Source organism: Manis javanica, chromosome 16, assembly GCF_040802235.1.
Source record: "Manis javanica isolate MJ-LG chromosome 16, MJ_LKY, whole genome shotgun sequence".
Taxonomy (NCBI): domain Eukaryota; kingdom Metazoa; phylum Chordata; class Mammalia; order Pholidota; family Manidae; genus Manis; species Manis javanica.
Genome location: NC_133171.1, coordinates 51,325,604 through 51,347,036, shown reverse-complemented (window position 1 = coordinate 51,347,036; position 21,433 = coordinate 51,325,604). Strand labels below are relative to the sequence as shown.

Here is a 21,433-nt window from a genome sequence, read left to right as displayed (position 1 = left end):
TGCAAAATAATTGCATGATGAAGCCCTTGCCTCTATTGGAATACATTATTCATTCAAGAATTATTGAGTTTAATGAAATTCATATAGGTTATCATCATCTAAAGACTCATAGTTTGAGATCTCAGCTATGCCATTAGTTTCGCTATCAAAATTAAAAGTCTAGAGTGCAGCTTTCTGTCTGTTTTCTGTTTAATATTTGAGAAGCACCTTTCTTTATCAGTTTTCTTCTTTTTGCTATTTTAGGTAGAAAATGAAAAATTCTGTATTAACTGCAGTAAGTGAAAGTTAAATAAGCAAAAATCAAAAGGCTACAGAAATGGTGCCTCCAGAATTCATTTTTTATGCTTTCTTGAAAGATGATGTGATACTTTGGGCAACACAATAAGAAACTTGAAGGATGATGCAATAGTGATTAATTTTTTCAGTATTGCATCATCATTATGAGAGATTTCCTCATTTTCTCTTATTATTTTAGTCATTCTTAGCATAGTTGGGAGTAAACAGTGATTAATAATGAAATATTAGAATGGTGAATTAGCAAGTGAAACAACTGGAAAAACAAGATAACTAAGATTCCAGAATATGTCTTAGATTTATAAGAGGGTCCAGTGCTCTCAAATGATAATTGCAAGAAAGGATGAGTTTTACTCCATTAAAAACAAGCAGATTGCATCTTGGATCTCTGGATTATCTACATAATAAATAATAAAAGTTGTGAATATCAATCTTATAAATACAATTATTCAAGAAATAAACTCAAACTAATATTGGTTTGCTAAGGGTTGAAGAACTGGGAGAATTCACAAACTTTATCGAATGGTCAGTTTTTGGGGTTTTACATGATAAAGAACTTTTCCTTTATTTGGAACTGGACTCTCTCCTCTTATTTTAGTTTTCAATATAACTCTATTTGGGCTCATGAAGGAAAGTTCTTGGTAGGAAGGTGATGTTTAAAGTCACACTTTAAGGCAGTTGTTCTCATAAAAATGCAGCTTACATTTGAAAGAATGCAATCAAATAAAGGCTACTTAGCTTTGACCTCATTTTGGTCACATTGTTTGCAATGATTGGTGTGATAATAATCATCACACCATCTGTTAACGTCTAGTATGATTTGGAATATTTTACAGATGTAAACTTGACCTAATTTATGGAGCTTCAATAAAGTCTTTGTTTAGAAACTGAGGATTGTATGCATGTTGGTGTCTGTAAGACTATATATAATGTATGAAATATTTGATTGGGTGAATTCTGCCTCTCCAGTAATGGAATTTATTTTTGAAATATACATTAAGTAATAACTTAATTGTGTGGTTTCCCAGAAAGGAACTCAACTTGCTGCAGAAGCTGTATGGATTGTATGATACTGTAATGGGCAATATTAGTGGCTATTATGAAATACTCTGGGGAGATGTAGACATTGAAAAAATTAATGCAGAACTACAGGAATTTCAGAATAGGTGAGTTTCAACTGAACTAAGCTTACCTTTTTATAGTGCCTATATTCTTAGGGTCCTACAAGTATTTCACAAACTTATCCTCTGATATATTGCTGTGTATAAATAATACTTTCTTCAAAAAAATGTGTAGGTGAAATAATTATTTTTCTTTTTTTCTGAAAGATGTCGTAAACTTCCAAAAGGACTTAAAGGTTGGCAAGCTTTTTTGGATCTGAAAAAAAGAATTGATGATTTCAGCGAGTCATGTCCTCTGCTAGAAATGATGACCAATAAGGCAATGAAACAGAGACACTGGGATCGAATCACCGAGTTAACTGGGACTCCGTTTGATGTGGAATCTGATTCTTTTTGTCTTCGAAATATTATGGAAGCACCACTCCTTACACATAAGAATGACATTGAGGTACATAAGATTATAAAGTCTTATCAACGACCCATTAAAGAATGTCTCCTTTTCTGTTCTGAACATCGCACAGGCATTTTATTCAAGGGAGTACCAACTGCCCTGTGTAATGCACCCTCAAAAATTGGAGTGATCCTGAACATCCCTTGGTTTTGCAAAATGATGCTGTAATTCAAGGAGATAATATGATTATTTGAAATATGTTAGTTTTGGAGCCCCTCCACCTATCCTTCCTTGTCCTTTAACTATACTTCCACTTTTAAAAAATATTTATTTATAATGATATATGTTTATTTCTATTTTGTGTCCTTCCTGAATTCCTCAGAACATTTTCCAAATTTCTAATTCTATACTTTTCCTCTAAATATTTAAAACTACTGTATTTTTTTCCCAAGATTTTCAATTGGTTCTTTTGCCTTTTTTTTAGTGCTTAGTGTTTATAGTGAGTCTTGATGGAATGGCCTCACGTAGGACATGAACCTTATTATTCAACTCTGCCCTAGCTTTTGGTTGTGTCTCTTACTTTTGTGGAAGTCCAAGCAGTCTACTGTATTCTTAGTTGCTCCTAGTAATTAGGATGTGCCAAGATCTGTCAGTGTCCCAAAGTGGAGGAGCCAATTAGCACATAGATTCAGGCTGATTGGATACCAAATCCTCAGGTAGCAGCTTTTAAAGTATGCAAATATATATCTTTTCAAGGGAACACTGTGAGATGGGCAATTCTGGCTCTTCCTTCTGCACTGAACCCTGGGGTGTTAGCCGGTTAAGAACTACTTCTTTCTTGCCCCATCCCATTGAATCCATGGACACAAGCCCCCCTGGCCACCAGAGTCAGGCCATCGAGGGGTGTATCCTGGCAGCGACGCATGCTGAGCACCAGTTGTGAACATGCGCTCTTTCTTGTAGACACTGGTGTTCTGGAGCAGGGCAGACGAGAGTGCAAAGTCGCTATCCCCTACCAAGGTCTCTGGAGAGGATTACAGTTGGCCCTTCAGTGTGTGTTTAATTAGAAGCCTGCCTCCCAGGTCACCGCTCCCTCGTGTATGAAGATAAGCTGATATCCCTCTTTCACAGAAAGATTGGGCATTTCAGTCTGCTGCCTCTCTGCTGTGCCTTGAGAATGTCCTATTATGAACTCTTTCCCCATTTGCACAGTCCTATGGCACCCTCAAACATAAGCCCCTCTTGCCACCAGAGTCAGGTGGTCAAGAGGGATCCCCTGGGTGGCAGCTGCAAAAAAAAAAAAAAAGAAATTTGTCACCCAATGTGTGCACAAGTGTCCTTTTGGGAGATACAAGTGGCCTGGAGTGAGGCAGAGGGAGAGCACAACAATGGTGCCCACCAGCCTCTGTCTTCATGGAGTGTTGCAGTCGCCCTGGTGTTAAATTAGATGCCTGCCCGACAGGCTGCAGCTTAACAATAAGCATATAGGTTTATTTCACAGAAAGACTGGGCGCTTCTCAGCCATCCACCTCTGTGCTGGACCTTGGGGTGTAGCCGGATGAGTCCACACATACCCTTTCAAAACTAAATGTTTTGGGGCTCATCTTCTAGGTGCAGATTTTTATATATTTTATATATTCTCAAACCTGGTAAATCTCAAAACTATAGAGTTCTTCATTTGTCTCTTTTAAGGCCCCTAAAACAATTATTTTTAAGTTTTTTATTATGGAAATTTTCAAACAAAAGTAGAGATCCTCTTGCTTCAACAACTATCAACTCATGGCCAATGCTGTTTCATCTATACCTGCCATACTCCAACAGACCCAGATTAAACATCGTTCAATATTTTTTTCCATATTTCTGTAAAATTAATTTCACTTGGACAGAGTTTTTGCTCTCACAGTTTTTTAATGTTGGCTATCCCTCTGAGTATTCAGTATTTTTCATAGGCTTTGAATTTCTATTTTTGAGGGAACTCATTTTGAATGGTAAACTTTTTTTAAAAATGTGGCTTTTATAATTTGTTAGAACTGTTTCTCTTCTTCTGCATCTCAACCTTCCTTGTCTGGTGGTCTCCTGGTTTCTCTCCCCACCCACTCCCCATCTCTTCTTTCCCCCAAGTTCAGAGCCAGGTGTTAAAACAGCAGTTTATGTCCCCTTTCAGCCATGGTGTGGCAGAGCAAGACACAGCTGACCTGTTTCAGGTGCTGGTTGTGGGGTTGGGTCCGTGTCACCCCATCCCCCCAGTCCACAGCTTCATATAATCTGGATGCCCAGGGGGCAGCTGGAGGTGGCCTCTTTCCCCAGTGGAGGGATCCAGATGCTAGCCCTGGGACTCCCTCGCTTTCCGTCTTCCCTGTCTCACAGGACCCAGGCTCGCTGCCCCCACCCTCCCGCTGACCACAGCCCTAAGCCTGGGCGTCAGCTCCACCTGCTGGTTTGCACATCTTTTCCACTTCTGGTTCATGGAGATGTTTATCTTGTTCTTAAGCCTGGCTGTGTTTGTTTTTGATTTTTTCTTTTTGTATTTTATCCATTATCTTGTTTTTGGAGGTGAGGAACTGCACCACCTGACCAGAAATCTCCCATATATATGGTTTTGGGTTTTCTGCCTCCCCCTTGCCTTTTTTTTTTCTTTCACTTATTATTTTTTTAATAATGATGTCATTGATATACATACAACCTTATGCTCAGATTTCACATGAGCAACATTGTAGTTACTACATTCACCCATATTGTCAAGTCCCCCCAACACACCCCATTGCAGTTACTGTCCATCAGCGTAGTAAGATGCTATAGAGTCGCTACTTGTCTTCTCTGTCCCTTACCTCTTTTTAACAACATATGTACACAAGAAGTTTTATTTTCAAAGCATTTTTTTGTCCTATTTATAAATGTCATTCAAATACTATTGCAGGAAACAGAAAAAAAAAGCCTTTGGTGACCATCTCATTCTTATAAATAGATTTTTACATTTCAGAATACAGCCATTCATAGGCTATGCTTTGTGAATTTCATTTTACAATTCCAAAGAATTCTAGGATTCATTTATTAACTATTTGTACCCCAAAACAGATTCTGTGTCATCACCCCCAGTATATCCTGTTTGCTCTGCCCCACACGCCCTGCTTTTAGCCAAGCTGAATGCCTACTGTTACCGGATTCACTGCCTCTAAAGGAAACCCTTTCCCTCCTTACAGAAATGTCCTCCCCGCCGCACCCGTTAGACTCCCACTTACTCCCATTGTTCCCTCCTAAGTGAAGCCTTTCCTCCTGACTGCAAGCAGGCTTCATTGCTCCCTCCTCAGAACTCACAACAGTTTATCCCACTCATACAACATTGAGCACATGCTGATTTGTACTATAATCATTGGAAATACCGTGTACCTTTAAATTCCTTTCCATGTCTGAGATTCCAAGTATGAAAATAAGTTGAGCCATCGTGAGGAAAATACCTTACTTTTATTTTCTCTTGTGAGGCTTTTCTCTCAAGGATTCTCAAAAAAACAGGAAAACTTGTAAGAAAAAAATAGAATTGACTTTTAAGCAAATGAGATGTTGCATTAGGGCCAGAACAAGCAGGAATATAGCAATATTTATACATTACTTTAGAAACTCCAAGTGACTCTCACATATATTCTCTTTTGCTTCTCATGGCAAACCACTGGGATAGAGCAAATACGATTATCTCCATTTTGTCCAAAAAAACTCCAGTTAAAAATATAATGATTTTTATATTTACATTTTTTTACAAGAAACACAGTGATCTCAAGTTTTGGTTTTCTTGGCCATAAAATGATTAAATGACTCAGTCAAGCTAAAAAATTCTATGATTTTACAGTGGACTTAGTTGGTAATTGAAAATGTCGTGATGTAAGCTTTGATTTCCCTCTGAAGGATATTTGCATATCTGCCATTAAGGAGAAGGATATTGAAGCCAAGCTGACTCAGGTGATTGAGAACTGGACCAGCCAAAGTCTGAGTTTTGCAGCATTTAAGGGAAAGGGAGAGCTCCTGCTCAAAGGGACCGAATCAGGAGAAATTATCACTTTGTTGGAGGACAGTTTAATGGTCTTAGGATCCTTACTAAGCAACAGGTAATGTTCTAGGTTGGGGGTGATGGTTTTCATTTGGTATTTAGGATTCCATAATATGAAGTAAAAGCCCAGTTTTGCAGCTGTGGCGTAATGCAAGATTCTGCCATAATGTGCTAACTCTTGTCTGTCCTTACATGAGTTACTATGTTCCCTAGTAATCATGGCCTCCATCTCTCCTTTTATGGTATTCATCTCCCCTTCCTGTTTTTCCTGGTGGGCTACATCATAATCATTGTGCCCCAAGTCAGCAGCTTATCTCCTGAGCATCTTGGCTCCTCAGTGAGATGAGCTCTTCATCTTATCTTCTCTTTCATTCCCCTGATTCGTCGTCCTCGTCCTCCTTGGCTAAACCTGCCCCAGTGTTCACCCAGTGGTCCAGGAAAAGTATGCTGGCAGCACATGAATGTACTGTTAGGGGCTTGGCACTTAGACACGTGCATTGTTTATGGTGAACAGTGGCATCCTGTGCTGGGTCCACTCTGGCCTCAGTGAGGCAACCACCTTGAAGGTGACTGTGATGTCAGGTGCAGCTTTAGGAAATGGGATTCAGATTACATATCCTGCCAGGTCTTGGTCTGGGCATTAGCATCGTCTAATCCTCCAGCTGACTATGCAGCAATTCCCAATTGTTCTTCATCTAACACACCTAAGAAATAGGTCACAACCCCATCATTGACAGAGGGCAATGTCTAGGGTGCATGTGGATTCTTACACATCTCCAGGTTGGGATTGCTGGTTAATGAATGGTATCCTGCATGACCTCTGACCCCAGTATTGTCTTTGGATAAGTACTAATCCTCAAAGCTGCTAGTTCCAGGAGTTCTGGGCTGAACTTGCTGGGGTTAAGATCCTAGGGTGCAACTGCTGCATTCAGGAAATCTGAATAATCCTGGCAGAGGTCATCAATGCAGTGGTTCCTAGTCTTCATAGGCTATTACTTCCCCATGGTTCATTGCAGATTTTCCATCCTGATGCCCTGAATGAACACCTCTTGAAGTAGGGCTGTAGATTCACCTGAATAATGACTGTGGCCAAGGAATCCAGGATTTGAAGCCTTTCTTAATTTCATACTTAACTTCCTTATAACCAAATTAGTATAGTACTTATTTATAGTCCTAGTAAATACAAGGTGGAGGCCTTACTAGAAAGAGTGTAAGACTATCTAAGAAATCTCCTCCTGGAGAACTTTGCAGCACCAACTGGATCCTGAAAGCCTCCTCCAGGACTAAGCACAGGTTGATCTTGTAGCAAGCAGTGCCTGCTAGATGTGACTTAAGAAGGAAATTGTGTATCTACGTAGGTGACACTTGACTCCAGGTATTGCCTGAATTGTGACACTCTCCTTGTGGATCCCTGATTCCATAGGCCTTCGTATTTGTCGTGACAGGCTCCACAGCTCAGAGTTGCACAATGCAGGTACCTAGCCAAAGGATAGAAACTGGTTATGCTAGGTTTTATTTCAGATCTCCCTTTTCATGTTGGAAAATTGTACACCATTGAAGATTTTCTCTGTGCAGGACCATTTTTGGCCCCAAATACCTAGGTGCTTTGGCACCCTGAAATAACCATCCATTATATCTTAGCCTGCATGTCTCTATTCTGAAGGTACTTTTGGCATTTTGATTGCCTTTAAGCTCTAAACCAATGGCCAGATGGCCAGTAAAAAGTGGGTGCTGGGAAAAATGCTTCTTACTGCCTTAACAACTCACCTACCTCCTTGGGGCAATTTTTTCACAACTCCCTTTATTCCTCCATGTATAACATAGGTTTCCAGAGAAGTTATGGGTTGCACTCAGGCATTGGACTATACTTAGAAGAAACCCATTCTATATGTGAGCACCTTCAAGTCATCCTGTTCTGGATCAAGAAAAGTTTTAAGACGTTACCCAACAAGTGCCACTCACTAGGAAATGCCAGTACATCAAAATTACTTGCCATTTCAAAAAACAGAATTCAGCTTCTTAGTCCAGCTGTAGGTAATCAGGTCTTCACCCAGTATCTTCGCACCACTTCATGGCATCTACTCTGTTTCTTGTCTTTCTTAGGTGTGTCTAGTTTCCTGGACACCTTGTATTCTTATGAATACTTCCGCTAGCCCTGATGATGAGAAAACAGGAACTGTGCTCTTTTGGGGTTGCTATCCTGGATCTCCAACATTGCAGAATCTAGGTGCAGTGCCTGGTGGCATTAGCAGTCGAAGGACAGAAAGAGTACATTGATTAGTGGACATCAGACCTCAATCATGACCCTGGCCTGGTGGAAATAGTTCCATTGACCAGTGAGAAACAGTGCCCTGTGTGTTATTCCCGCAGCAGTCTCCATGTGGATTTGGTGCACAGAAGTCTTAGAAAACCATTTTACTCCTAGGAACAACTGGCATAGTTCCTTTGCCAGTGGCATGAATGTTGGCTTATTTTCCTAGTTTATGACTGGTATATGGAAACAATAAGTGAAATCACTATAATTATATGAGTGTTACTCATAAAAAGCAAAGTCTCACTAGCTGTATGAAATTTATTAGGAACTACCCTCTAGGAAAAATGTTCATTTCCAAAGAAAAGTTTCTTCTGTAATTTACTTTGTTTGGCCATACCATTTTCTGAATCTTCCTTAAATGTCATGTTTTTCCATTTTTGCTTTTTAGATATAATGTGCCATTTAAGAAAAACATCCAGAATTGGGTGTATAAATTGTCCACTTCCTCAGATATAATTGAAGAGTGGCTAGTAGTCCAGAACCTTTGGGTTTATCTTGAAGCTGTCTTTGTAGGTGGAGATATTGCCAAACAGCTACCTCAGGTAAATGCAGTTTTTATAACTACTGATAGAATAATTTGTTGTGTATTCTCTATATGTCTCTGTAGATCTTCATAAAGATGTATGTTCATGTGTTGGTTATTTACACCAGAGGTTGCCAAACTGTGGCCCACTCGCCTCTTTTTGTACAAAGTTTTATTGAAACACAGCCATGTCATTCATCAGTGTTCTGTCTATGGCTGCTTTAGCGCTGCAATAGCAGAGTTGCGCAGTTGTAACAGAGACCATATGGCCTTCCAAAGCCGAAAATATTAACTATCTGGCCCTTTACAAAGTAAGTTAACAAGAAGTGCTGACTTTGGTTTACATTATCAGAAAGAAGAAACTCATGTTTTCAGATCTCTAGGTTGGCTGAAGATGTGAGGTACATTCAAGTATGGTACTATTAAATTATAGTATTCATCTTTTCCAAACATTAACCTTATACTATTTCTCTGAGAGTAGAATCAATATTAATCTGTATTCTCTAAACACAAATTAACTATTAGTAAGTTCACTAATAGTAGATCAGCAACATTCTGTGGGGCAAGGAAATTTAGCCTTAAGAAGCCTGTAACAAAATCTTTAAAACAGCTTTACTGGGGATTTTTAAATAAATGCCAGTAACTTAATAAGAGCTTTATTCTATGAAGGTAACTTTCTTCTTATAAAATTAAGCCTTCTCTTCCTGAATTTCCATACCTACAGGTTTTATGTAGGTTAAAAATAAAGAAAAATGATGGATTTCCCTGTGTCACACATTTTTTTAAACATAAATCTTTTCTTTTTTAATCAGAAAGTTGAAATTGTTTTAAGAAAAATGCATATAAAAGTTTTAAAAGAGTCAAGATTATGCCAGTTTCTAGGGACATTTTTGCAAATGACTATAAAACTTAATATCATTCATAGTAAATAGAAAATTTTCATTTGCAAAAATATAAATGAAGCTTTGTTTTGGGTTTTTACTGTTTCTGTTTTTTTCCTGGGATACTGTTGAGCTGTACTTATTCCAAGGATCCTGAGATCAAATTATTTTCATACTTCTTCAGCTTGCTCATCAAACCAAACATCTGGGGGACTAAGAGACTAGATTTGAGCTTTAAGTCGATAGCTCTGCAAATTAATCATGTGGCACTTTGAAAAATATATTAAATGTAAAGAAACAAACAAGTGATAAACCCCATTGTGATAAAGCAATATTTCAATATGTAGTTTTGTGACTTTGGCTTTTTGTTGTTCATAATTAATTCAGATGAATTATGTAGCCTAAGACTAACAGAGGCTGGTTTGAAGAAATAGAGGAAATTCAAAAGTGAAGACTTTGCTTTATTCACTTATCCAAATGCTAATTTTTACTGACTGTGGAGTTGTTTTTAGGAAGCAAAACGTTTTCAGAATATTGACAAATCATGGATAAAGATAATGCAGCGAGCTCATGAGAACCCCAATGTGATTATTTGCTGTGTTGGAGATGAAACCATGGGGCAACTTTTACCTCATTTGCACGAACAGTTGGAAGTATGTCAGAAGTCACTTACAGGGTGAGTTTAATTTGTAAACTACCTATCATTCACTTCATTTTTTTATTGTATGTAGGGTTTTATTAGAATCTGATAGTGATAGGGAAAGGCCTATAGGTTAAAAATTCATCAGGAGGTTCAAATAACTGCCCTACTCTTCTTTCCCCAAACACTGATCTTTTTTTTATTAAGGTATTATTGATATGCACTCTTATGAATGTTTCACATGAAAAACAATATGGTTATTACATTCCCCCGTAGTATCAAGTCCCCACCCATATCCCATTGCAGTCACTGTCCATCAGTGTAGTAAGATGCCACAGATTGACTTATTTGCCTTCTCTGTGCTGCCCTGTCTTCCCCGTCAGCCACCACACCATGTGTACTAAATATAATACCCACCAATCCCCTTGTCTTTCCTTCTCCACCCACCCTCCCAAAGCCCTCCCCTTTGGTAACCGCTAGTCCCTTCTTGGAGTCTGTGAGTCTGCTGCTGTTTTGTTCCTTCAGTTTTGCTTCGTTGTTATACTCCGCAAATGAGGGAAATCATTTGACATTTGTCTTTCTTCACCTGGATAATTTCACTGAGCATAATATCCTCCAGTTCCATCCATGTTGTTGCAAATGGTAGGAGTTGTTTCTTTCTTATGACTGAATAGTATTCCATTATGTATATGTACATGTACCATGTCTTCTTTATCCATTCATCTACTGATGGACACTTAGGTTACTTCCATATCTTGGCTATTGTAAATAGTGCTTTAATAAATATAGGGGTGCATATGTCTTTTTGAGTCTGAGAAGTTGTATTCTTTGGGTAAATTCCAAGGAGTGGGATTGTCAGGTCAAATGGTATTTCTATTTTTAGGTTTTTTTTTGAGGAACCTCCATATTGCTCTCCACAATGGTTTAACTAGCTAATATTCCCACCAGCCGTGTAGGAGGGTTCCCCTTTCTCTGCATCCTCACCAGCATTTGTTGTTCTTAGTCTTTTCAATGCTGGCTATCCTAATTGATGTGAGGTGATATCTCATTGTGGTTTCCTGATGATTAGTGATGTGGAGCATCTTTTCATCTGCCTGTTGGCCATCTGAATTTCTTCTTTGGAGAATTGTCTCTTCAAATCCTCCACCCATTTTTTAATTGGGTTATTTGCTTTTTGGCTGTTGAGGTGTGTGAGTTCTTTATATATTTTGGATGTTAACCCCTTGTTGGATATGTAATTTACAAAAATATCCTCCCATACTGTAGGATACCTTTTTGTTCTGCTGATGTGTCCTTTGCCATACAGAAACTTTTCAGTTTGATGTAGTCCCATGTGTTAATTTTTGCTTTTATTTCCCTTGCTCAAGGAGATGTGTACAGGAAGAAGTTGTTCATGTTTATATTCAGGAGATTTTTGCTTATGTTTTCTTCTAAGAGTTTTATGGTATGACTTACATTCAGGCCTTTGATCCATTTCAAGTTTACTTTTGTGCATGGGGTTAGGCAGTGATCCAGTTTCATTCTCTTGCATGTAGCTGTCCAGTTTTGCCAACGCCAGTTTTTGAAGAGGCTGTCATTTCCCCATTGTATGTCCATAGCTCCTTTATCATATATTAATTGACCATATATAGTTGGGTTTATATCTGGGCTCTTGAGTCTGTTCCGTTGGTCTATGGGTCTGTTCTTGTGCCAGAACCAAATTGTCTTGATTACTGTGGCTTTGTAGTAGAGCTTGAAGTCAGGGAGGGTGATCCCCCTGCTTCATTCTTCCTTCTCAGGATTGCTTTGGCTATTCGGGGTCTTTTGTGGTTCCACATGAATTTTAGAATGATTTACTCTAATTCATTGAAGAATGCTGTTGGTATTTTGATAGGAATTACATTGAATCTGTAAATTGCTTTAGGCAGCTTGGCCATTTTAACAATATTAATTCTTCCTATCCATGAGCACGGGGTGTGTTTCCATATATTGGTATCTTCTTTAATTTCTCTCATGAATGTCTTGTAGTTTTCAGAGTACAGGTCTTTCACTTACTTGGTTAGGTTTATTCCTAGGTATTTTATTCTTTTTGGTGCAGTTGCGAATGGAATTGTTTTCCTGATTTCTCCCTCTGCTAGTTCATCATTATTGTATAGGAATGCAATAGATTTCTGTGTATTAATTTTGTATCCTGCAACTTTGCTGAATGTAGATATTGGATCTAGTAGTTTTGGAGTGGATTCTTTAGGGGTTTTTTATGTACAATATCATGTCATCTGCAAACAGGGACAGTTTAACTTCTTCCTTACCAATCTGGATGCCCTTTATTTCTTTGTGTTGTCTGCTGTGGCTAGGACCTCCAGGAGTAAGTTGAATAGAAGTGGAAAGAGTGGGCATCCTTGTCTTGTTCCTGATCTTAAAGTAAAGGTTTCAGGTTCTCTCTGTTAATTATGATGTTGGCTGTTGGTTTGTCATATATGGCTTTTATTATGCTGAGGTACTTGCCCTCTGTACCCATTTTGTTGAGAGTTTTTATCATGAATGGATGTTGAATTTTTTCAAATGCTTTTTTGGCATCTATGGAGATGATCATGTGGTTTTTGTCCTTCTTTTTGTTGATGTGATAGATGATGTTGATTGATTTTCTAATATTATACCATCCTTGCATCCCTGGAATAAATCCTACTTGATCATGGTAGATGATCTTTTTTATATGTTTTTGGATTTGGTTTGCTAATATTTTGTTGAATATGTTTGCATCTATGTTCACCAGGGTATTGATCTGTAATTTTCTTTTTTTGTGTTGTGTCTTTGCCTGGTTTTGGTATTAAAGTGATGCTGGCCTCATAGAATGAGTTTGGAAGTATTCCATCTTCTACTTTTTGGAAAACTTTTAGGAGGATGGATATTAGGTCTTCACTAAATGTTTGAAAAAATTCAGCTGTGAAGCCATCTGTTACAGGGGATTTTTTCTTAGGTAGTTTTTTTTATTACTGATTCAGTTTCTTTGCTGGTAATTGGTCTGTTCAGATTTTATGTTTCTTCTGCGTCAGCCTTAAAAGGCTGTATTTTTCTAGAAAGTTATCCATTTCTTCTAGGTTATCCAGTTTGTTAGCATATAATTTTTCATAGTATTCTCTAATAATTCTTTGTATTTCTGTGGTGTCCATAGTGATTTTTCCTTTCTCATTTCTGATTCTGTTTATGTGTGTAGACTCTCTTTTTTCTTGATAAGTCTTGCTAGGCATTTATCTATTTAATTTTCTCGAAGAACCAGCCCCTGTTTTCATTGATTCTTTCTACTGTTTTACTCTTCTCAATTTTATTTATTTCTGCTCTGATCTTTATTATGTCCCTTCTATGGGCTTTGGGCCTCATTTGTTCTTCTTTTTCTAGTTTCCTTAATTGTGAGTTTTGACTGTTCATATAGGATTGTTCTTCTTTCCTGAGGTAGGCCTGTATTGTAATATACTTCCATCTTAGCAAGGCCTTTGCTACGTCCCACAGATTTTGTGGTGTTGAATTATTTTTGTCATTTGTCTCCATTTACTGCTTGATCTCTGTTTTTATTTTGTTATTGATCCATTGATTATTTAGGAACATGTTATTAAGCCCTCATGTGTTTGTGGGCTTTTTTGTTTTCTTTGTGTAATTTATTTCTAGTTTCATACCTTTGTGGTCTGAGAAGCTGGTTGGTACAATTTCAATCTTTTTGAATTTACTGAGGCTTTTGTTGTGGCCTAGTATATGATCTATTCTTAAAAATGTTCCATGTGCACTTGAGAAGAATGTGTATCCTGTTGCTTTTGGATGCAGTGTTCTGTAGATGTCTGTTAAGTCCATCTGTTCTAATACATTGTTCAGTGCCTCTGTCTCCTTATTTTCTGTCTGGTTGATCTGCCCTTTGGAGTGAGTGGTATGTTGAAGTCTCCTAAAATGAATGCTTTGCATTCTATTTCCCCCTTTAATTCTGTGAGTATTTGTTCCATATATGTAGACAATCCTGTGTTAGGTGTATAGGTATTTAAAATAGTTATATCCTCTTGTCGGACTGACCCCTTTATCATTATGTAATGTGCTTCTATGTGTCTTGTGACTTTCTTTGTTTTGAAGTCTCTTTTGTCTGATAAAAGTACTGCAACTCCTGCCTTTTTCTCCCTATGAGTTGCATGAAATATCTTTTTCCATCCATTTGCTTTTGTCTGTGTATGTATTTGGGTTTAAAGTGAGTCTCTTGTAGGCAGCATACAGATGGGTCTTGTTTTTTTATCTGTTGAGTGACTCTGTGTCTTTTGATTGGTGCATTCAGTCCATTTTCATTTAGGGTGACTATCGATAGGTAGGTACTTATTTCCATTACAGGCTTTAGATTTGTGGTTACCAAAGGTTCAAAGTTAACTTCCTTACTATGTAAGAGTGTAACTTAACTCACTTAGTGTGCTGTTACAGACACAACCTAAAGGTTCTTTCTTTCTCCTCCTTTTTCTTCCTCCTCCATTCTTTATATATTAGGTATCATATTCTGTACTCTTTGTCCCTTGACTGACTTTGCAGGTACTTGATTTAATTTTGCATTTTCTTAGTAATTAACTGTTTTACTCCCTTTACTGTGGTTTTATTACTTCTGGTGACAGCTATTATACCATAGGAACACCTCCATCTGTAGCAGTCCCTCCAAAATACACTGTAGAGACGGTTTGTGGGAGGTAAATTCTCTCAGCTTTAACTTATCTGGAAATAGTTTAATCGCTCCTTCAAATTTAAATGATAATCTTGACGGGTAAAGTATTCTTGGTTTGAGGCCCTTCTGCTTCATTGCATTACATATATCATGCCACTCCCTTCTGGCCTGTAAGATTTCTGCTGAGAAGTCTTATGATATCCTGATGGGCTTTCCTTTGTATGTGATCTTATTTCTCTCTCTGGCTGCTCTTAATAGTCTGTCCTTTATCCTTGATCTTTGCCATTTTAATTATTATATGTCTTGGCATTGTCTTCTTTGAATCCCTTGTGTTTGGAGATCTGTGCACTTCCATGGCCTGAGAGACTATCTCCTTTGCAGATTGGGGAAGTTTTCACCAATTACCTCTTAAAAGACACTTTCTATCCCTTTTTCTCTCTTTCCTTTTTCTGGTACCCCTGTAATGTGAATATTGTTCCATTTGGATTGGACACACAATTCTCTCAATATTCTTTCATTCTTAGAGATCCTTTTTTCTCTCTGTGCCTCAGCTCCTTCGTATTTCTCTTCTCTAATTTCTATTTATCATCTCCCCCACCATATCTAATCTGCTTTTAAAACCTTCCATTGTATGTTTCATTTCTGATACTGTGTTCTGTAATGACTGGATCTCTGACCAGAATTCATTCCTGACTTCTTGAATATTTTTTGGTACCTCCGCTAACATGTTTATGATTTTTCTTTTGAAATCTTTTTCTGGTAGATGCATAGATCGGTTTTGTTTGACTCCTTTTCTGGTGTATGTATGATTTTGCTTTGAACCTGGTTCCTTTGATGTTTCATATTTGTATGTGGCACCCTCTAGTGCCCATAAGCTCTACTCTCTGGAGCTGCTCAGCCCCTGGAACAATGTCAGAGGTCACAGGGGAGCGGTGTTGGTACCTGGGGGCAGGAAAGAGCTGTTTCCTGCTTCTCAGCTGCTATGCCTGTCTCCACTGCCAGAACCAGTGGACAGAGCACACAGGTATAAGCCTCTATGCTTTGCTTTTGTAGCTGCTTTACGTGGGTCTTCCCTCTGGCTGGCCTGACCCCAGGGCATGGTTTGCCAGTTCGTGAGCCAGGTGTGGCTGGCCGGGAGGAAGGTGCAGCAGGCTGTGTATCATGGTGGGGGGCCTTGGAGCTGCACAGCCAGCCATGGGGCTGGAGTGCCTGAAGATAGTTTAAGCTCCCAACCTGCTGGGCAGAGTGCACCTAGACAATTTTGTCTACCTGTCCTTTCTCCTGAGCAGTCCTTGCCCCTTTAGCAGCCCTCTCGCTGTTAGGAAGTCTCCCAGATTGCCTGCCTTTCTTTTGTCCCAGAGCAGCTGGATATGGATCCCTGTTTTCCACCAGTGGCTGGAATCTCAGTCCCTCCAAGTATTCTGCCTGTCTTAGCTTTCCAACCCCCCTAATCACCAGGGCACCATGCAATGTAAGTTTGTGCTCCTAGAGCAGATCTCCAGAGCTAGGTGTTCAGCAGTCCCAGGCCTCCACTCCCTCTCTGCTCTGTTTCTCATCCTGTCACCGGTGAGCTTGGGAGAGGGAAGGGCTTGGGTCCTGCTGGGTCATGGCTTTTGTACATTACCCTGTTCCATGAGGTCTGTTCTTTCTCCAGGTGTATGCAGTCTGGTGCAGCCTTCTTTCCTGTATCTCTTTCAGGATTAGTTGTATCAATTGTATTTTCATATTATTGTGGTTTTCATATCTACTGTCTCACCTCTCACGCCACCATGTTTTTACTATCATTCATTTTATATGTGAAGGCGTTTCATCCAAAACAATTCAACAGTTCTGACTGCATTTCTGGTTTGATAACGATGATTGAAGTGGTGATAGGAATCTAACATTTCACATAAATTTAATTTTTCTGCAAAACTAGATGCCTTCAGCTTGAGAGTGTCATAATTAAGATATTGTATTAGTTTTGTAGAGCTGCTGATACAAATTACCACAAACCAGTGGCTTAAAACAACAGAAATTGATTTTCTCACAATTCTGGAGTCCAGAATTCTGAAATCAAGGTGTCAGCACCTTCTGAAGACTCTATGAGAGAATCTTTCCTGGCCTCTTTCAGTTTTTGGTGGGTCTAAAAATTTCTTGGCTTGTTGGTACATAAATCTAGTCTCTGTCTTTTTCATGTCCTTCTCCTCTTCTTCCTGTGCATCTCTTATGAGGACACTAGTCCCTGGGTGTGTGTCTCATGAGGACACTTGTCACTGGATTTAGGGCTCATTTGAATAACCCAGGATTATCTTTCTTGAGATCCTTCACTTAAATGCATCTGCAAAGATGCTTTTTAAAATAAGGCCACATTCATGGATTCTAAGGACTGGGACTCAGACATTTATTTTGGAGATGGGGGCCTACCATTCAACCTGGCACAGGTATGAAGTCAAGAGATGTACACTGAAACAATTAACCAGATAAATTCATGGATAGTTTTCTTAGAAAGCAGTTCATGCTCAATTTCTATTTGAATTAGGGTAACAATATATCCTGGCTTGTCCAAGTTTATGCCTCTGTCCTGGCTTTATGGTTAGTTGTGTCCCTCTAACCCTCAAATGTCTTGGTTCCCTCTCTTTGTTTACCCTGGCTTTAAGCCACATGGTCCACAGGAGGGCTCTTGATGAGAAAGACGACAGTAGTTGACTGGGGCAGGCTTGCTCTGAATCCTTTTTTTAAATTTCCACTTGTTTTCCTCAGTGTCATCCATGGTGGTTCATGAACTTTGGTTCTAACCAAACATTTCAGATGCAAATGGGAAATGGCTATGGGTGTTTGCTATTATCTTATTGAGGATGTGTCTTGGCTATAAAAACCCAACTATTAATAATTCAGAAAAAAACCATTTGGTAACCTGATTTAATTTAAAGGTATTTGGAGAAGAAGCGATTACTATTTCCAAGATTCTTCTTTGTATCTGATCCAGTTCTCCTGGAAATTCTTGGACAAGCCAGTGATTCCCACACCATACAGGTATAGTCTAAATATCTATTATCTAAACCATTTTTCCACTAATGAAAATGAAGCTAATATCTTAAAAGTGCAGGCAGGAAAGAAGAGTATTAAAAGTTATGTTGATTATTAAATGTCCTATTTTCTGTGTATTTGGAGCTCACTGACATGAAGCAATAGTCACTGGTTATGTGACTCAACAGCTGGGTGACTTTGGCCAGCTTTTTAATTTTTTCTGTGCCTCAGTTTCCTTGTCTGTAAAATTGACATATTAATGGTCCCTGTCTCATAGGATTGTACAACCATTACATGAGATAATGCATTGAAAAGTATCTGGCATACAGTATGTGCTCACTCTAAGTGAACTTCTTTATTATTCTCAGATCAACTTTGGATTGTGGTTTGGATTTATCCTTTTTTCCATCCAGAATCCTTCTCAAATGCTTTTAGCCATTTCCAGGGCATGAAAAGAAAAACTATAGAGAACTGGGTGTGGGAGGCACTACAACATCCATCCCAGAACTATTTCTGGTTCAGAAATCTGAGAAGCAGCTAATAATATCTTCTTGTTGGTTTCCAAGAAGTTATGGGGATCAGAAAAGAGGAGGGAAAGAAAAGCTGTGTCAGTCAGAGAGAGAGCCAAGAGAGGAGGTGGGACGGAGCTGTCTCTGGGACAGAAGAGGCATGGTTCAGTCTCCCTCTGGAGGAAGGTGATGGGCATTAGTCCAAGGGCCATTTGCAGGACTTGGAAGCATGCTCTAGGGCTCGATTTTAAAAAGTGGTCTTCAAGTCAGCCAAGGGCCAAAGAGAGCTTTTTTGTTTTTGACAATCAAGTAAATTCTTAATCTTTTACAAAAATGAAAATTATTAGGGCTTTTAAAAAAATCTCAGTGGCTTTTGTGTTTAGTTTCCATGTATGATGTTCTTGCTGTCTGTGCTTCTTGTAGCCACACCTCCCTGCAGTATCTGACAACATAAATGAGGTGACCTTCCACGCAAAAGACTATGATCGTATCCTGGCCGTCATATCAAGAGAAGGAGAAAAAATTATTGTAATTTCACTTCATTAAACTTTCATTATTAGAATTTCTTTGAAAGTTTAGTATGGGGAGAAATACAATTCCCTTACGAAAAACGGGGTAGGGGCTGAGGGTTGGACTTGGGTTCTGATTCTGTAGCCCTGGCTTTGGCACAAGCTAGTTTGGATAACTCACTTAACCTCTCTAAGACTCATTTTATTATCTGTAAAATGAAGGTTTTAGACCAGATGATCTTTATAATCCCTTCCACCCACAGTATTAGTTGATTTTACTAATGTTTTAACCATTTTGTGTAAAATTATTTGCTTTGTACTGAGGTACTATGATTTATCAAGTTAAGTGTGTGACATTTGTGAAAATACAAAATTGTTATCAATGTGTAATATATTTGTAATATATTTTTTAGTTGGATAATCCTGTTATAGCCAAAGGTCCTGTAGAGATTTGGCTTCTGGAATTGTTAAAAATACAGATGTCGTCATTACATAACATAATCAGATCTGCATTCTATCAAATCAGTGATTCAGGATTTCAGCTCTTACCTTTCCTCAGTCACTTTCCAGCACAGGTGAGCATATACAATGTTTAAATAATGGAAGTAAAGGGGAAGGATACTCAGGAGGCATTCAGCCTGGGGGTGTGGAGGCCATTGTAGATTTGTTTTAGTTAGGGAGGCTTACACGCCCTCAACTCCCAACCAACTGCTTGTCCACCTACACCATTCTAGGCCAAGCCATCCCATCTGCCAGAAGAGGATGTGCCACTATTACCCCATCATTAAAGATATACACTGAGATTAAAACCACTAATGGATAATTTCATCTTCAAAGATACTTATCCACATACATCTATCTATCTATATATACCTATCCGTAGATAGGTATAAGTATGGATATGGACATATAAATAAAAGGAATGAGAATATCTTTTCCTGAAAGGAAATCCATCCTGCCTTTTGTTTATGCTCTTTTCACATGATCTGGTAAAGGAGGGTTTCTCATGCAACTTTTTTAAGAGAGGGGACCTTGAAGAGGCTGGGGTAGCAGCAGGAATTCTCTTGAGTGACTCTCATGTCCTATGGGTCTTAGCAGTGCACTGTCATGTCCCAAGTATTATTAGAGCCTGATATAGTTATGAAGGGCCAACAGTTTCATTAAATTTTCAGCCAAGATAAATGAAAAATGGTCATCTGTGATCCGGGTCCAAGATAGTATAGTATAGAAAGCAAGAGATGCTCAAGGAAAATACAGGCAGTTTTTGCCCAAACTGTATTTCTTCTTCAACTGCTCCTTCTAACTCACACTTGAAATCTTTAATTACTGCACACACAGTGGAATAACTGAAATGATATGAAATTATTTATTCAAATGATACAAGTACATATATGGAATCAACCTTTATTGGAAATGATATTTTAATATTATTATTTTCATATTGCATAATATCTTTAGCAGACTTTAATATTCTTATGAGCATTATTATCTTTGTGATAAAGCTTTACAAAGTACTTTATTTGATAAGCTGAGAAAATGGCTCCTTAGACTCAATCAACATATTTTCCCTCTCCCAGGAAGCTCGATCACCCTCTGTATTCTGAAGGAGAGGCTCAGTCTTGTTTAAACAGAGGATTTAGCAGTAGGAAGAGAGCTGAGAACAAGTTCAAAGTAGCAGTAAAACTGAACAGGATGTAACAGGAAAGTTGACCAGATTTCAGGATTTCCTTTAGTGTGTATACATAAATACATGTGTATATACACAACTAAAAAGGTGAAATTTTACACAGTTTTAGATAAAATCTCAGCATTGTATTGGGCAAATTTCAGATATTTAGGAAAATTGCTTTAACGAGCAATGTATATACCAAATGAATATATATAGAATATATATTCAATATATATTAAGTGAATATATATAATTGAATATATTAAGTGAATATATATATACTCAATATATAGAATGAATTTATGTACTCTGTTCTAAAATACATTTTTTAAGATTATGAAGCAAGTGGATCCTTGTCTCAAAAATTTGGAAGCATTTGAAAAATATGAAGATCAAAGTTAGAATTTTCCATATTTCTACCATGTGGACATGATGGTTGTTCAGATTTTAGTACATTCCTTCCAATATTTTTTAATGTGTTAATTACAGACATCAGATAATATTGATGAGAATGAACACTTGTGTTTTGTTTTCCGCTGTAATGAGATGTCATCCAGTTTTCACCATAAAGTCCCTTGCTTTCTTAAACAGTGAAAAACATAATTCACACTTTTCTCAGTAACTCCGGATAGCCATTTTAAAGATTAGTTTTCAGAAAATACTACCAAAGAGTGATTTTTCAGGGTCTGCAGGTCTTTTTTCTTTAAATCCATCAGCCTTATACTTCTCTGTGTTGTTTTCTCTTTGCTATCTTGCACTCTCTGCTGTTGCCCATCAGGGTCAGAATGAGCTTGCTGTAGACAACTCACTGACACCAGCTATTTCTTCTACATCCCGTTGCTCAGTTTGGCCAGGGGCTTTCATTTATCTTAAC

At 38.3% G+C, this 21,433-nt stretch overlaps 1 protein-coding gene across 1 annotated transcript in view; it reads left to right on the top strand.

The window, feature by feature from the left end:
• DNAH8 (dynein axonemal heavy chain 8) overlaps positions 1 to 21,433 on the top strand; it is a 336,734-nt gene that overhangs the window by 139,076 nt on the left and 176,225 nt on the right. Inside the window, exons 34-41 of the mRNA XM_073224126.1 lie at positions 1,323 to 1,460; positions 1,623 to 1,863; positions 5,704 to 5,903; positions 8,548 to 8,701; positions 10,076 to 10,239; positions 17,776 to 17,878; positions 18,805 to 18,909; positions 19,304 to 19,465. Of these exons, the coding sequence (XP_073080227.1) occupies positions 1,323 to 1,460; positions 1,623 to 1,863; positions 5,704 to 5,903; positions 8,548 to 8,701; positions 10,076 to 10,239; positions 17,776 to 17,878; positions 18,805 to 18,909; positions 19,304 to 19,465 (1,267 nt within the window). The remainder of the gene's footprint in view (positions 1 to 1,322; positions 1,461 to 1,622; positions 1,864 to 5,703; positions 5,904 to 8,547; positions 8,702 to 10,075; positions 10,240 to 17,775; positions 17,879 to 18,804; positions 18,910 to 19,303; positions 19,466 to 21,433) is intronic.